Source organism: Dysidea avara, chromosome 3, assembly GCF_963678975.1.
Source record: "Dysidea avara chromosome 3, odDysAvar1.4, whole genome shotgun sequence".
In the NCBI taxonomy this organism is placed as follows: Eukaryota; Metazoa; Porifera; class Demospongiae; order Dictyoceratida; family Dysideidae; genus Dysidea; species Dysidea avara.
In genome coordinates, this window is record NC_089274.1 from 27,513,208 (window position 1) to 27,531,506 (window position 18,299).

At 38.5% G+C, this 18,299-nt stretch overlaps 1 protein-coding gene across 2 annotated transcripts; it reads right to left on the minus strand.

Moving 5' to 3' along the window:
• Positions 1-1,305: 1,305 nt before the first annotated feature.
• Positions 1,306-17,906, minus strand: LOC136250595 (uncharacterized). Of its 2 annotated transcripts, XM_066042823.1 has the most exons (12): positions 17,831-17,906; positions 17,580-17,750; positions 17,383-17,508; positions 15,392-15,709; positions 14,990-15,250; positions 4,054-4,332; positions 3,739-3,999; positions 3,255-3,581; positions 3,086-3,138; positions 2,696-3,034; positions 2,056-2,450; positions 1,306-1,971 (listed from the first exon to the last, which is right to left on the minus strand). In XM_066042823.1, exons 1-12 carry the CDS (start codon positions 17,862-17,864, stop codon positions 1,422-1,424), a joined length of 3,114 nt encoding a protein of 1,037 aa, XP_065898895.1. In that variant the 5' UTR covers positions 17,865-17,906; the 3' UTR covers positions 1,306-1,421. The 2 variants fall into 2 exon arrangements, with proteins under 2 accessions (XP_065898895.1, XP_065898894.1); XM_066042822.1 differs by having other exon boundaries at positions 14,990-15,709.
• Positions 17,907-18,299: the final 393 nt, after the last annotated feature.

Genomic DNA, 18,299 nt, shown 5'->3' on the forward strand with positions numbered 1-18,299 from the left:
AGCTATATATATTGAAGACCAAAAAATAACTACCCCTCACCATAGATACCCTCACCGACTATATTTCCTTATTTATGACTCCAAACGTAGCCAGCTACACTGCTCCCCTTAAGAATACTGTGACTGCTCTATTAGAGTATCTGGATCTTGACTGCTCTATTAGAGTGTTAGGAAATTTTTGAAAATTAGACCCTCTAAAGGTGAATGTATATCTGAGTGTTTTTTTGCAGTTTTCAGTGGAAAATAATGGAATGTCAGAGTATATCATTAAATTTCACTTTTCCATTAAATCAAGACTGATTGCAATATGCATTGAGTAGTTATCATGCATGCATGCTGATCTTTTCATTAGTAGCTACCAAGCATTTAGATATAGCTAGCTATATACCATAATACATCATCTCTTAGCCATGCTCTAATCAGCTAAATCTGTAAGGCAGAGACTTGTATAGTTAAGTAGTAGTGGTGTTGAGCATCATTATTATTAGCATGCATGCTCCTTAGCCTAGTGACACTTTGTTATCCTTAACACCAATAAAAGGCAGAATGCAGTGAAGGGTACTAGTAGCTATTAGCTAGTCCACTGGCAATCCTTAGCAGTGCAATTACATATATTATTGCATTTATGGGCTTTCTGAATTTGCTGTTGTGATAGTCTACTTATTTCTACTAGATCTGCTGGGTTATGAAGACTGATCTATAGCTAGCTACAAATGCCAGCACCATAACCCACAACATGCATGGGGTAAAATCAGAAGGCAACTGATACAGATATTTTACATTCAATTTCATAGACAAAGTGGGTGAATATGCTATTGCTGCTTTATGAGACTGTAAATTGCCAAAGACTACAGTTTGATAAATGGCTGAGCTGGTAGCTACATTATTATATTGAAGCTGATAATTTTAACCTACTAACACTTTTTAAATCATATAAATATAGAAACCACACTAATCACCTCTTATAGCTATGATGGAAAACACTACTAATTATCTGAATAACCAAAACCCACAATTAAAACTTTTTGTAACTGGAGATGCAACCCACAATCAAAACCTGTTTTTTGAAGAACTCTTGAGGAAAAGGAAGCTATACTCTCCTGGAACAAAGTTGAACAACAGGTGTATTTACAGACATTATTTGTGTTGGTAGTGATGCATAGTTCCTGAAATAAGTCTCCTTTTGATACACATAGAAGATTTAGAGTTTTATTGGCCAAGTACTAACTTAGAAAGGAAGGGGTCTCCCCCTAAATTCACCCCTGATGTGTATAAAGAAACTAGAAACTCTTACTTGCATAAATACTGCATTGATTAAATTGTATGTGTAAAATATTGCATTTAGTTATAACAGCAACTATACATGCATGCAAAGGTGTTATATACTAATAACTTTTCTACTTGTTGTCAGCATTACAAATTTATTTATGGTGAGCTAATTTGCTATAAGGCTCATGCTCAATTGTATCAGTCATTATTTTGATACAATTTTCATCTGTAATACTTCTGGTATCTTCCTTACTTCGGTAATCATTATATTTCTCAATGCTGGAGGCACTACAACTTTTATACTGTGGTATAGAAAAGTAGCGTTCGTCGGTACTTCTGATGTCTTTTTCAGTATACCAATCATTGCATTTCTCTGTGCTGGAGGCACTACAGCTTTCATAATGTGGTTTAGAATAGTAGCAATCTTCATCCTTGATGCTTCTGGCATCTCTTTCAATATGATAGTCATTACATTTCTCCACACTGGAGGCACTACAACTTTCGTAACGTGGTTTAGGTAATGGCTGATAGGAAGGTGGTTGAACATGTGATGTATCAAATACAACCTTGTCACTTTTAGGACTGGGAGTTGCATTCTTGACTGCAAGAGGAGGAATCATTGTAAACACACTAAGTTCATCATATATATGACCAGGGTCTTTGTTATCACTGCTCATTGGTTTTTTAGGTATTTTAGGAGATCTATAAATAAAATTTATAGATAAAACATATACAGAAATGAAATTTACATGATTTTCTAATGTACACATCACAATAAATTCTCACCTTTTATGAACTATCCAGATTATGACAAGGATGCACAACAGTATAACTATTAGAGCACATGGGACACCAACCACCAGTCCTACTATAAGTGGTACTGGGTGACTGTCACTAGATACTTTTAACGTGTTGTTGTTCACAGGTTCCCATTCACAATCAGGACTAAGACATAGTACCCATCCAGATTTGAGGTACATCACTGAAGGATCCCTCTCTTGTATATTGTCCTCTATCAAGTCAATCATCATTTGTGTAGTATAGTTTCCATTAGATTCAATCACTGCAGTAATAGAAGCTGTTGAGTTATTCAAACATGTTGGTGCCAATAATTGAAAATTACAGTTACATACAGACCCAAGTAATGCTTCAATTTCACTTTGAATTATGTTGCTGCAGTTCTAACAAAAAAGATCACATGTATAATACTATGCACACATGAATTTAGTTATAGAATTAACAAGTGCACAATTATTAAAATATAATGAAGATTTGTGACAACACAGAGTGATTGCATTCACAAATCTGTGGAACTAAAGGGCAAGAATTAACTGGAAAGTATAGTTTTAAAAAAAAGTTTGAAGTGGTCAATATACTCCCAGTCTTTTTAGTATACTACAACCTGAGCATAGTAAATGCAACTTACATTGATGACTACTTGGCAGTTCATTAAGTTTTTTACATAAATGATGAAATCCTGTCCAAGTACTCCAGACCCTAAGCCACTGCCATTGTATTCACAGTCTGGGCTAAGACAAACTACCCATCCAGATTGAAGTTTAACCTTTCTTTCTTGAAGTTCAGATTTCACTAAATCAATTAACATGTTAGCAGTTCTGCTACCATCAGGATGAACACTAGTGGTGACACTGCCAGTGGTACCATCAACACAAGCCAGTTCAGGATCATACAAGTTGTTGTGACCATTACATTCACAAACAACACCAAACCATTGTCGCAATTCATTAAAAACTTCATCTGGCTCCTAACGGTTACCTGTTTGTTATTCCTGTACATATATGCATGTTTCACTTACATTGGTAGCATCTTGACAGTTTTGAACTTTGATATATAGTAAAAGTGTTTGTTCTATCATATAGCATAAACAACATCAACAGATAAACAAGGATGTAATAATATATACTCAAACATGCAATGCTAATAGAGTATATATGTCATCCATACATGCTTAAACATCAACAAACCTTGATTAAAGACCTCATGATCCCAGAGATGAAATACATTTTCAGCAGACCCATACTTATTGGCTGCTGTACACATGAATATTAAGTGGTCACTTTCTAATATAAATCGATAATACACTTCAACACTTCCATTATTGTGCATTATGTATTTCCCTGTAGAATTTTGTTCTAATTTCTGATAAACTCTGGATGATTTGGCCATCATATTCCAAGTAATTTCAGGAGATGGATGAGCATAGTAAACACCACAGCTAAGCATCACATTGCTATTCTCTCTGTTGTAATCTCTGAAAATTGGCATAATGTTCCTACTAATCAGTGGTTTTGCTGTGTGTGAGAAGTATGCATTGATAGCTAATTTCCAAAATTGTGTAATTTATAGGTGTTGCAAAATGTATGCACTATATTTATTGTCTGTAGTTTATTTTCACAGCAACAATGATGTATGAAGAGATGACAGATATCTACGTTTATTGCTACTTACACATGACATGGACAGTAAACCTTCTCTGTGTGCTTCCATATTCATTGCTAGCTTCACAGACGTATTTCCCACTATTAGTAATATCAGCAGTGAAAATTATAACACTATCATTGTTGGTGTGTGGACAAGATGAACAAGTGTCTGGGATGGACCAGTTGTACACTGGATCTGGTGAAGACGACACAGTACAATTGAGTACCACTTGTTCACTGAGATTCACCAAAACTGTCTGGCTTTGTGTAATTGTTAATTCTGGAGGCCCTAAGTTAAGTAGACATCTAGTTACACCAGACAATTGTGACAACACATACTTACATTTAACCTTTACTAACACGGTTGCCTTAAGTTGGCCAACAGAACATGTGTAATTTCCTTCATCCTCTACAGTCACATTCTTAATCATTACACCAGATGTATTTTGGCAGTATTTTGATGTTTCATTGACCCACAATGGTTCGTTATCAAGTTTCCATGAAACAGTGCTGTATTCTGCCCCGTAATTAACTGAGCAGTTTAAAAATACATCTATTTTTCTTAGAACAATTTTCTCTTGTACAATGACCAGCTTGTCACTAAATGCAAATGATGGATAAACTATGTTTGGAAAATATGTGCATTATAAAATCTTCAGTATACATTATACACAGCACTATTATTAAGTAAAGTATTTAGTATTTGTCTAATGACTCGATGTAACAGAATTACAGATGCAAGCTGTTAGTATAGTACATCTTATATGAATTACAACAGTGACTACTTAATATTTAATGATGATCTGTGCATGTGTTCTTATAAAAGTAGCATATGTTGAATTAAACAGAGTTCTGGATTTAACTACTAAGTACTTTAGAAATTCGTTAATTTTTACACACAACATTCAAAGTTAACATGTTGGTTGCTGTGGCCCATCCCTGGGAGTAGTGGCAACTGCCACCATTTTTTAAGGACTCTATTACACATATGTGCTCATATATACACAGTCTAGTATTTCTGTCTAGCTATACACACCACCCTTCCACCACACTGAGCTCTATCATTGCCTACTTTGCCGTAATGCTAATTATAACATTGTTCACAAAGCCGGTAGTGTACATAACTATACACAACAATCAGTAAGAACACAATGACACTGTAATAGCTTTATATATACATGAGATTATGCATGACATGACAGTATATTGAGTATACAATATATGATATAGAGAGAATATTAAGTTTGTATGAATAACGGGCAACTGAGGAAATCATAGGGCAGGTAATATGCTCTTCCATAAACAGGGTAGATGAATGAATGAACATAGCATTTGCGGCACTTAGTATTGTCTGGAAAGCAAGTGATGACAGCAAACTGCTAAGACATGTCAAACTGCAGCAATTGATGACTAGCAACCAAAGATGACTGATGTAGCTATGTCACAAACATTAATATTGGAATAGATTATAAAGCTCTACAGCTACATAACTAGCTTTTAATTCACCCGCCCTCAATCCTTAGTCACCACCTGACTAAATTTATATTTATATACATAATAAGTAACAAAAGTTGTGTAATAACAAATTGCAAACCTTATATAAACATACAATGTACATATGGCCATGCACATATGTCTAATCCCTATCCAAATAGTAGGTGGGTGAGTGGGAACTTTTGTTTCACTAAGGCATTTAATTTTTGACAACGTGGCGTGTCACATGGCCCAAACCTGTTAAACCAGTTTACAGATTATGTAATGCTTGAAACCATTTCAACATCACTGCACACTTAGGTCATAGCGCACCCTTAGGTCATAGCATGTGCTTAGGTCACAGCAATTATATGCAAATTCTTATATTCCTACATCTTCAGCATGGATGTTAACAACAATTTATTGTGATGCAATACATTACAGATAAAAAAGAATACTTATACATGTCAACTCTTGATTGATGTTGAGCATGAGTGTACAACACTGGAGTTGGTAATGGTAGGCAGCAATTAGGTATTACTAGTAAGTTCTTCAGTGACAATCTTGAAAAGTAATTATCCTGTAACAACTTTCCAGAATTCTTATAATGCACAAATTATTGTAAAAACTTTTGTCTGTTTCTTCAAATTGACTTGAAATGTTTTCGTCAAGTTGCTACAGAATTATAAAAATTTACCTGCAGATATAATAGTGGACATTTAATTCCTGATTCAGTCATGGGTATCATACAGTACAATAGTACTGTATAGTAGGGACCACAAAGGTGTAGGTGTGGCCCATGAAAAACATCACCCAAAAACCAGCCTTACTTTTCTCTGATGACAATGAAGCAGTATTGACTAGGTAAAAACAAGCCCAAACAAGCCTTCAGTTGACCCAAAATGCTTTCAACAAGTTGCTGGATTAATAAAAAAATGAAATAACTGGAATTTTCTAGTGACTGACTAAGTAACTGACTGACTGTTTCCATCAAAAGATAACTACAATTAAACAAAAAATTATCTACCCTATTAAAACTTAATTACAAGTATAATTACGAGAGGGGCTTGGAGAAAGGGAAAATCAGTGTATTCACACTGCAAAGCCCAGTATCTTAGTATCATGCAAGCATTACTTATCCATAGCAAGATTGAAAGTTGTTTCAACAACTTTTTCTGGGTTTATTTGGTTGAAATATCACTTCTGGCAGTTGTACGACCAGCAATTGTATGGAGAGTGTTATATGATGGGTTGCACATGTGTGTATTTAGTAGAAGAATAGTGACTATTGTGGTGTTCCACGCTATCGCTGATACGAGTCACGTAACAAACTGGGGGCTTGTCCGGGAGAAGAGAGAAGGAAGAACGACTTGTACTCTACCTTAAGTGAATTTTGTCTCGTCCTCTCACCGCGGTTGTTGGGTTAACCCAGACCGCTTAAACCTGAATTCCTTGGTACTGGGTTAACGGTACCCGTTAAGGTGACTTGTTGTGTTTCCTTGGTGATCTGTTGTCCTTTATACTCTCTTGTTTCCCCTAGAGTACCTTTGTGTGGTGGACAGATACTGTACCTCGTAGTGGGCAATACTTGCAGTTACTCACTTAGTCGATTTGTTGGCAATTATGTCGTCCGCATTTATATCTGAGCCATCCTCCAAGGCTCTGCGGAAGCTCAAGCGTGCTGAATTGTTGGAAGTGGCTGGTCATTACAAGGTAACATGCTCTAGTTCAATGAAAAAGGAGGAAATATGCTGTGTGATCCTGGAACACTTACGAGAAGAAGACATCATCTCTGAAGAAGAAGATGTGGGTGAGCCAAGTACCAGTAGCACTACCCTAGAACTCAAGAGGTTAGAGTTTCAGGGGAATGAAAGGTTAGGGAAAGCGCACTCCGTATGAAAGAACTTGAGATTAAGGAAAAAGAGCTGGCCATACAGATGAAGGTAAAGAAGTTGGAAGCTAAGATGATTTCATCACTGGAGTCTGTCAGCAAACCAAGTGGATTCGACATCAGTAAACATGTTCGCTTTGTTCCACCATTCCAGGAAAGAGGAATTGATAAGTATTTCTTGCACTTCAAAAAAGTGGCCACTAGTCTGGAATGGCCTGAGGATGTGTGGACCTTCCTGCTGCAGAGTGTGCTGGTGGGCAAGGCATGAGAGGTTTATGCAGCTCTCTCTCTAGATCAGAGCTCAGACTATGATGTAGTGAAAACCTCGATATTGAGTGCTTATGAACTGGTGCCAGAGGCCTATCAACAAAAATTTAGGGAAAGTAAGAAGGAAGACAACCAGACATATGTAGAGTTTGCCCGTGACAAGGAAAGATTGTTTGACAGGTGGTGTGCCTTAATGGGTGTTGACAGTGACTTCAAGCGACTTCGAGAACTGATGCTCTTAGAGGAATTCAAGACATGCCTACCCACTGAAATGAAGATGTATCTGGAGGAACAGAAAGTTACCACCTTACACCAGAGATATGATGACTATTCACTTACTCATAAGTCTTTTAATGATGTAAGACATCCCGATACAAAGAAAACAACTGAGGCAAATGGCACCAAGGATCCTTCATGGTCCAATGGCTCTGGAAGGCCTACCAGATTTCCTTCTGGTCCCACGTGCTTTTATTGTAAGAAGAAGGGGCATGTGATGGCAGAGTGTCGCACCTTAGAGAGGAAGAATCAGATGTTTCCCAAGCCAGAACTATTGATCAAGACAGTGACTTCTTTCCCCATAGCTAATGGTTTTGGACAAGGTGCTGAAAAGGTGGAGGATAGCGAAGTAGCCAGGTCGTACACACCATTCATATCCAAGGGCTCAATGTCTCTTTTGGGCCAGGCTGGTAAATCTCCTATTCAAATTCTCCAAGACACAGGTGCAACCCAGACTCTGATATTGGGCAGTGTCCTCCCCTTTTCAAGCAAGTCTTCCAATGGCAACAGTATATTGCTTCGAGGGATTGAGCTAGGAACGGTACGGGTACCTCTCCACCAAGTAGAGCTGTCATCTGAGATTGCTTCAGGGTCTGTTGTTGTGGGTGTGAGACCTTCCCTTCTTGTACAATGCATTGACCTTATTTTGGGGAATGATATAGCTGGTGGTAAGGTGGAAGCTAACCCCTGTGTGGGTGTTGTCCCCGATTCTAGCCGTTCTGATGTTAATGAAGACATCCCTGGATTGTTCCCAGCATGTGCAATCACTCGTGCCATGGCCAATAAGTTGTCACTGCAAGTAAGGCCTGAGGGTGGTGGGCAAATTGTGGAAGCCACCGGAAAGCCCGAAGAGGCATTGCCAGGTGGTGTGCCAACGGCGTCTAACACTGCAACTTGTAATGAACCAGGGAAACAGAGCAGTGAGTTGGAAGCTATAGAGAACTCTGAAATGTCCCCAGAGGAATTGGTGAAGAAGCAAAAGGATTATCTGGAGCTACAAAGGTTCTGGGAGCAAGCCATTAGTGAAGAGGAAGCTAGCAAGGTACCTAATTGTTATTATATGAAGAGTGATATGTTAATGCGAAAATGGAAGCCCAGGGACATTTCGTCATCTCATGAATGGAAAGTGATCCACCAAGTGGTAGTTCCCCTCATATCGCCCTGAGACACTAAGATTAGCTCATGAAATGCCTTTGGCAGGCCACTTGGGAGTCAACAAGACCTACAGAAGAATTTTAAACCATTTTTTGGCCAGGGATTCAGAAAGATGTTCAGAGTTTCTGTAGGTCCTGTGTTACATGTCAGAAGGTGGGAAAACCCAATTGTAAACACCCGTTAGCCCCATTAAAGCCTATCCCTGCTGTTGATGAACCATTCAGCCAAGTTGTCATTGACTGTGTTGGCCCACTTCCGAAAACTCGAGCAGGCAACCAATACCTACTCAAAATAATGTGTCTATCCACTCACTTCCCCGAAGCAGTGCCCCTCAGAAACATTAAGGCTCCCAATATTGTGGAAGCTCTACTAAAATTCTTCACCTTTGTTGGACTACCACGAAGCATACAATCTGATCAGGGTTCCAATTTTATGTCTGGGGTCTTCCAGCAAGTCATGTATCAGTTAGGAATCCGTCAATATAAATCGACTGCCTATCACCCACATTCACAGGGGGCAATGGAGAGGTTCCATCAGACCTTGAAAAATATGCTAAGAATGTATTTCCTGGAACAGAACAAGGACTGGGGTGAGGGAGTCCACATGTTATTGTTTGCGGTACGCGACTCTGTCCAGGAAGCATTTGGTTTCAACCCTTTTGAATTAGTATTCGGGCATACACCTCGTGGACCTCTTAAAGTGTTGAAGGAAGTTTGGCTAACACCAGATGACACTCAAGATGTGATCACTCGAGTGACTGATGTCCATCACAGATTGAAGAAGACTACACAGCTTGCTCGGAAAAACCTACATGCAGCTCAAGGCACCATGAAGACATGGTATGACAAGAATGCTCGTCAGAGGACATTTAATCTGGTGATATGGTGTTGGTATTGTTGTCAATTCATGGTCATCCCCTGCAGGCTTGATATTGTGGCCCCTTCATGATAGAGGAGAAAGTTAATGAAGTAGATTATGTGATCAAAACCCCTTGGGCATAGGAAAGCAAACCAACTTTGTCATGTCAACATGCTAAAAGCATATTATGAAAGGGAACCAGTAACAGCAGTGGCTCTAGCTACACAGAGGGTGGTAGAGGAGTCTGATACTAGCTCAGAGGCAGAGTGTCCAGTTAGTATGGTGGTGAAGGGTCCTAAATTACAGAATTCTGAAGTTCTAGCCTCTCTGGACCAGAAACTTGCTCATTTGCCTGACTAGGAACAAGAGCTGCTCAAAGCCCTGATTAAAGAGTTCTCAGAGTTATTCCCGGATACTCCTGGAAGGACACAGATTATGTATCATGATGTGGATGTGGGGCAGGCCCAACTTATCAAGCAGCACCCCTATAGAGTGAATCCGGTAAAATTGAAGGCTATTTGCGATGAAGTAAAGTATATGTTGAAGAATGGCATAATAGAACCAAGCAGTAGCCAGTGGAGCTTGCCGTGTATCCTGGTCCTCAAGCCAGATGGAAGCTATAGATTTTGCACAGACTTCAGGAGGTGAATGCGGTGACAAAGGCTGATTCTTACCCTATTCTGAGAATTGATGATTGTATTGACTGAATAGGGCATACAAAACACATTAGCAAGTTCGATCTCTTGAAGGGTTATTGGCAGGTGCCACTGACTGAGCGGGCCAGGGAGGTGTCAGCTTTTGCCACTCCTGATGATTTGTACCAATATCGTGTAATGCCCTTTGGGATGAAGAACGTGCCGGCAACCTTTCAAAGGATGATCAATGGTGTAATTGCTGGATGGATGGTTGTGAGGCATATATTGACGATGTGGTTGTACATAGCAACACATTGGATCAGCACATTGAACAGGTGAAGGAATTTCTCTCCAGACTTCGAGAGGCCAAGTTGACAATCATCCTGTCCAAGAGTGAATTCTGTCAGGCCCGAGTGGTTTTCTTGGGTCATGTTGTGGGTCAGGGAGAGGTTGCACCTGTGATGGCCAAGGTACAAGCTATTTCCAACTTTCCGGCTCCAAGCAGCAAGCACGAACTAATGAGGTTTCTTGGAATGTCGGGATAATACAGGAAGTTCTGTCAAAACTTTTCAGTAGTAGCTGAACTGTTGACGAGACTGCTGCAGAAACGTGAACCTTTCATATGGTCTGCAGACTGCCAAGCAGCCTTTCTCAAGATCAAATCCTTACTTTTATCGGTGCCAGTACTGATGGCACCAAATTTTGGTAAGCCCTTCAAGTTCATGGTTGATGCTAGTGATGTGGGCGGTGGGGCTGTGATGTTACAGGAGGGCGAAGATGGTGTAGACCACCCACTGTGTTACCTTTCATGGTTGATGCTAGTGATGTGGGCGGTGGGGCTGTGCTGTTACAGGAGGGCGAAGATGATGTAGACCACCCACTATGTTACTTTTCACATAAGTTCAATAGGCATCAGAGGAATTACTCAACGAAACTCTAGCCCTGTTGCTCACCCTACAACATTTCTGTGTGTATTTGGAAGCTCCTGTGAATGAAATATTGGTTTATACGGATAACAATCCCCTAGTGTTCATAAATAAGATGAAAGACAGAAATCAAAGGTTATTGCATTGGAGCCTTGCTCTACAGGAGTTCAGTCTGAAAATCTCTCACATCAGGGGTAAAGATAACATCATCAAAGGTGCCCTGTCTAGAGAGATGTAAACAATCCATTGTAGCTGTTTTACATATCATGACTTTGGTGAACTTGACCTTTTTGGCATTAGGCTTACAGTGTGTATGTTTCATGCTTATCTAGTGTTGTAGTGTACATCTCTTGTTGTTATAGACACATCCCCAGTAGCTGTATGTATGTGGGAATGCATTTTTGTAGGGGGGAGTATTATATGATGGGTTGTGCATGCGTGTTTTTAGGTTTTAATTAGAAGAAAATTGAGTATTGTGGTGTTCCACGCTATCACTGATACGAGTCACGTAACAAGAGTTTGAAGAGTGAGGGGACCAAACACCAAAGGTTTCTACAACCAGAGGGACAAAATCACACCCTGCCTCCTCTACAGCATCTAGATACCTCTGATCTTTAACTAACTCCCCAGCTGCAGCAGCAACCCCAGCACTAGAAGAAGAATAGAAATGTGACAGGGCTGGGTAGTGCTGTGAACCAACAAATCGAAGTAAGCAGGTCAACCATACTGAACATCAGGGTGGTACATATCACCTGGATGGGAACGGTCCTCATGACTTTGGGACAGAGCATGACAGACAATGTCAACTAAAGCATCATGGTGACCAATTCTCATGGGACCATGGGAACATTCTAGAAGGTGACCACCAAGCTGGTCAATAGAAGCAAGGCACATGCATAGTGGTGATAGTGGAAAAAGAGGAATTCCAAGCCACAAACAAAGGCCAACAATAAACTCAGGTCACTGACTGACTAATGCCTTCAGACAAGCGCAACTCGATAATGGCTAAGGCTATGGACCTTATTTTTCCCAAGAGGTTGCCTATATATACAGCAGAAATAATAGTGAACATTAATCTCTAATTCAGTCATGAGTATAGTAGAGACCACAAAGGTGTAAGTGTGGCCCATGAAAAACATCACCCAAAAACCAGCCTCACTTTTGGCCTGACAACAATGAAGAAGCAGTATTAATGAGATCCAAGCCTGAACAAACCTTCAGATTGACCCGAAACACTTTCAAAAAGTTGCAACAGAATTTTGACTGACTGAGTAACTGACTGACTCTCTATGACTGACTGATGCCTTTATACAAACATAACTCAAAAATTGTTAAGGCTATGGGCTTGATTTTTCATTGTTTTACAATGATTCGGTCTGAGAGTTGCTTTTTAGCATACTGCAGTATATACAATGTATTCTTAATGGACTTACCAGTGTGTCCCATTTATCTTTGCTAATGAAAAGTGTTGATTTGGCAGTAGCATGTGATGGCTTCCCTTTGTAACGGAAATCGTCTGTATCTTTCTTGGTGGCTACGTGGATTGCAGAGGTGCTTTTGGAACAGTTCGTGATTTGTAATGCTGTGTAATGGCGCTGAAAAAAACCAACAATGAAGCGTAATAGACTTTTCAGACAATAATGATTACTGGGGCGCATGGTGCCATTTCTTTTCTTTTGATGTGGTATGCGTGAATTAACCAGTTAAAACAATTGTAATTTAATATCGTGCACTACTCCAGCTTGTTTGAGTACTTTTTATCAATGTGCTATAGTCCGTACTCTAGTTAAAAATTCCAAACCTTTTCTGTGTGTAGTAGTAGACTGAACTTAGCTAAGGATACTTGTATAACTGCAGGTGTAGGTGACCTCCCTTGTCTCTCTACTTTTTGTCTATGATGCCTAATCGAACTTAAAATTCCTATTTTTCTTTATACTTGTTGTTTGTACTATAGCACAGTACTGCTTCAATCTATGGGTGTGCATGTTTTACAGTGTTATTGTACCAACATATTGGAATACAGACCTTTCAACCTGGAAGCAGATCTGGTTGTGAGAAATTAAGCCAGCCACCCAACCCCCATGCAGCTGTGAAGCCTACCATCTTTGTGATGGAGTCCATGCACATAGCTAGCTACATTTGTTCTAACAAAAAAGTATTTAAAATGCACAACTAGCTAGCTATGTGGGTGCCTGGGGTTAGTATATCTATGGTGGATGCAATACTGCTGTTTACTGCAGCTTATGATATCTCCATACTATAGTGTTGCCTATACACTATGATATAAACTACCATCATTGAAACACGTAATATTGCATTAGTCATAGAAACTTCTATTGATTCATCATTTAAATCACCTCTCATTTTGAGTAACATCATGCAGCAGTAGATTCAGTGCTCAGCACATTGCCGTCATTGGTTCTCCAAACAATGTACCTCACAACAAAACAATACACATTTGTAATAACATCACTGACAGGACTTCACCCTACCATCTCACTTCTACTTTTAACATGTGCTGAGTCATTTTTCTAAGGATTCAAAATTCCAGTAAAGAATATAGGGTGCTCCATTGATGTCATTAAATGATTATGTGATATATATATATAAAGACATTTTAGTGCTTTAAGTAAAGCAATTTTAAGTGTATCTTAAGAAATTTCATGATAATTTCAGCAAGTGGTCATGATATATCAAAGCTGAAGTGGTGTAGTCTTGTGCCAAGACCACTTTTTCCTTTTGGGTGGGTGGGTGGGTGGGGGGCCCACACAAAAAGAAAAAGAAGTGGCCTGGGCATGAGACTAGGAATCGTGTGTCCCATGACCAAATCATGATAGCTGAGAGGCCTGTCCTGGAAGGTATATAGTTCAGTGAGCTGGTCTCCATTGTAGACCACATGTTGTCACCTATCACCAGGAAATGGACTGCTTGTGGAATGGCATACACAAAGTATATGTATGAAAGCAGACTATTGTGGTGAGTTAGCTGTGTGTGAGTGAGTGAATTAGTCTGGCGGTTATGCCAGACCTTTGTGCCATTGGTGTGAATCAGTAGTAGGTGCAGCTGGAATGTAATACATAATATTATGTGATGGTAACTTTGTAATAGTGGTCATGAATTGACAAAAGAAGTTCACAAACAACTGAGTATAAAAAAACCCCCAGGAATTTAAAACTAGAGTAGGGACAATGTAGTATCGCTGCAATAAAAAGTACTGAAGTAATATGTAATTAATGTCCAGATACTGTAAAACAATAAGAAGTGAATATCCCTACTGTGCATTTTGCTCCATAGCACAGTAGGGATATTCACTTCTTACAGTATCTGGACATTTATTATGTACTACTCCGATCCAGCTTGTTTCCATACTTTTTATTGCAGCAGTACTACATTGTCCCTACTCTAGTTTAAATTCCTATTTTTCCTTATGCTTGTATATATATATATAGTTATATATGCACAGTAGGTCTATTACAATTTTGTGTCACAGTCATAAACATTTGTAAAACTTGCATATGTGTGACACATATGTATGTTTTACATATGTGTGTGACAAAATCACTAAACACCACAGTTAAACATACATTGCTATTCTCTCTTGTTGTAATCTCTAAAAAATTGGGGTAGTGTTTCTACTAATAAATGATTTAGCTGTGTGGGCAAGAAGTGTGCAATGATGACTAACTGCATAATTTAGTGCTGTAAAGTGTATCTACTATATTACCATCTCTATAGTTTATTTTCACAAAAAATAATGATATATGAAGAGAACAGGTATTTATGCTTACTGCCACTTACATATGACATTGACAGTAAACCTTCTCTGTATGCTTCCATATTCATTGTTTGCTTCACAGACATATTCTCCTCTATCAGTAATATCAGCAGTGAAGATCATGACACTATCATTGTTGGTGTGTGGACAAAATGAACAAGTGTCTGGGATGGACCAGTTGTACACTGAATCTGGTGAAGATGACACAGTACAATTGAGTACCACTTGTTCATTGACATTCACGATTACTGTCTGGTTATGTTCGAAAAGTAACTCTGGAGGCCCTAAAAGAGAAAATACACACACTTGCACAAGTGGAAGCACTGACTTAATAAATGTATAAATGTAGGGGAAATGACACAAATAGTAATACACACATGCATACATGTTTGCTACACAAGCCATGCATATGATACTAATCTTACACACAACATGTAGTGATATGGTAGCATTTAATGGATTTGTATTGCCAACCAAACAACAATAGCTCCCTTGATCATCTTCAGTAACATTATGAATTGTAAGTCCTGAACGATTCTGACTGTATTTTATTGATTCTGTGTTATTCTGATGGCCATTAGAATCATAGTTTGTTGGCAATAGTTCATTCTTGTGCTTCCACAGTATGGAAAAAGATAAATTATGCAGTTCAACTGAACAGTTAATAAATTTATCTTGATGACGCAGTGCTGTTACTTTGTAATAATAATTGGGACTGGTGCTGTAGATAAAGTATGGTTCCACTGTAAGATAAAGAAATACGCAAACTGAAATCAGTATATATATATATATACCACTTTCACACCTCACTTCAAAGGGAAGAGAAGGTGTATAAGTGGTATAATAGCACTGCTAGCAGTGCTCAGGAATGCTGTAACGAGAATAGGAGGTAGTATATACAAGTTATATCCCTCCTAGGAGTGATATAACTTGTATATACTACCTCCTATTCTCATTAATGCATTCCAAGCATTCTCAGAAATCATTTGATTTCTTTGATGAAACTGTGTGATCTCGTTCTCCTTTAATATAGCAACACTTCACAGGATCGATAGTGGGTTTTAGTTTTTGTAAAGTGAGCCAAGGCATAGATCATGGACTTGGGGAAGAAGATAGTTCATTGTTTTAATGAAGAAGGTCACAGGTTAGTTAATATTAAACATGTTACATTCAATAGTTACGTGGGGATGTCCCACAGACACTGGGTGTAGCGCTTAATTGATTTGGCCATTAGGCCCCTATTTGGTGATTATTAGTTTCTCATCCAGCCTTTCTAATTATTATGATGCGGGCGGGAGGATATTACCATTATGCCATTATTTTATAATATTAACACACTGATGTACAGACCTTGTCCAAATTGTCTTTCTTTCTTACTACAAACATTTCCTTCACTACTTTTCGTGATCGCCAACTGTCTTTCGACAGTCAACTGAAAGCCCGCTTTGATGAAGTCGATAAAACACGATTGCAACTGACACTGCAGCAATTTGCTAAGGAAACAACAGTTCTCCTGGCGATATTTAGCGCATTGTAGCGTTCATCAAATAATTATAACAGTTTGGTATCACGTGTTCTTCTGAGCATGCACAGAGTAAATAATGGCTTTCCATGCGGTAGCTTATAAGAAGGATGCGGGCGGTGGATGAGAAACTAATAATCACCAAATAGGGGCCTTAGTGTTAACAGTATTCACTACTTTAGTTTAATCATGGCTAGTAAAGTAAGTACTTTAGTGTAGTTGAATCGCCTTTACATTGCCGTTTTGACACCTGGCGCGATGTCACACACTCGTAGTGACTGGGCGTGGCGCGTAATTGGCTAGGCCATTATAGCGCTGTAAACATATTCACTGCTTTAGTTTATTCATGGCTAGTATAGTAAATACTTTATAGTGCACTTAAGCTTCATTATGAGCTGTTCAGCTCGTATTTGGGCTTCCTGTGTTTAATTGCGTACCCACGATCGAAGCGATCTGCATGCTCGTGACGATACACTTACGTTCGGCCTCTCAGCAGTGCCTTGTCGTTGCTCTTACGACGTTACCCACAATCGAAAGTCACATGGTCCCATATAAATACACTCGCAAAGCATTCCTGCAGTTTCCATGTACACTTGCAGGTGATTCACCCAAGTGGAATATATTAGTTGTAACATGGGCACTTGTGATTTGCCTGAAATATACACACTCGCACTCGGGCTGCGCCCTCGTGCTCGTGTGTATATTCCAGGCAAATCACTCATGCCCATGTTACAACTACTACATATATATTTATATAGTTGAATTTCCAACAACATGCAGCTCAAGATTAAATAAGGAGTACTCAAAATGTATATATACCTCTACAAGGCAATACTATGTTTGCAAACAATATTTCATTATGTTAATATGACTATTAGTTAAACAAGCACATACCATCAACTATTATCATCACTGTTGCATTAATACTGTGGTTAAGCACACTTCTGCAAGTATATTGTCCCTCATCTGATTTTGAACGATTGTAAAATCTCAAATTGGTGAGTAGAGCTATGTACTCCACTACAGTATACATGTTTGTGTTATAAACAAATACAATGTACAGATACATCAGCTCAATAAGTATCACATACCATAAATCCTTGATTGACTATTATTGGTGATCACCTCAGAATTAGGATCAAGCCATTCCATTGAATCTTGATAAAAGCATGATATCGTTTCTGCACCACAGTCAGTAGGAAAAATGCAGTCCACAAATTTTGGAAATACTTTTGGTATGGAGGTGGAACTAACAGTATCTCCTGTGAATGTATATTAACATAGTTAAAATTACACATGTAAACTATAAGGACACAACATACACGTAATATAATATGCTAACCTATTACAATGATGAAGATAGACAAGTAAAACATGATGACAAAATTAAACTAAGTAGTTATAATGTTAATGTGTACATTTATGTAGTTTTTAAATTGTAATTGCATGCACAATATTATATACATTATAGTTATACATGCAACATACATCATCATGCAGATTTGTAATACACATATGAAATTTGTTTACTGCACATGTACACACAGTAGTAGTAGTATTTCATTTTCATGTTGTATATTATGTAATTATGTGATGTATTGATATTTTAATTAATTACACAGCTTTTGTAAACTTTAGTTACACAGAGCTTGATATGTAAACACATGATGTGCAGGTGAGTAAACATAAACATGTTCTTCTATACTAGTAGCTAGCCATGCAAGTAATCTTGTGAATAATATTTATCAGAGGAAGAGTATTCAATATTTGCAGACATTTACACTATTAACTATGTATAGACTTGTATATGC

What these genes read in the sequence shown, in the direction of transcription:
- LOC136250595 (XM_066042822.1), bottom strand. Translation starts at nt 17,864, where the DNA reads ATGTTTTACTTGTCTATCTTCATCATTGTAATAG. An exon ending in GTTTACTGTCAATGTCATAT is followed by an intron (nt 4,333 to 14,989) that starts GTAAGTGGCAGT and finishes TTCCAAACATAG; the next exon opens with TTTATCCATCATTTGCATTT. An exon ending in ATCTGGATAGTTCATAAAAG is followed by an intron (nt 1,972 to 2,055) that starts GTGAGAATTTAT and finishes TTTTATTTATAG; the next exon opens with ATCTCCTAAAATACCTAAAA.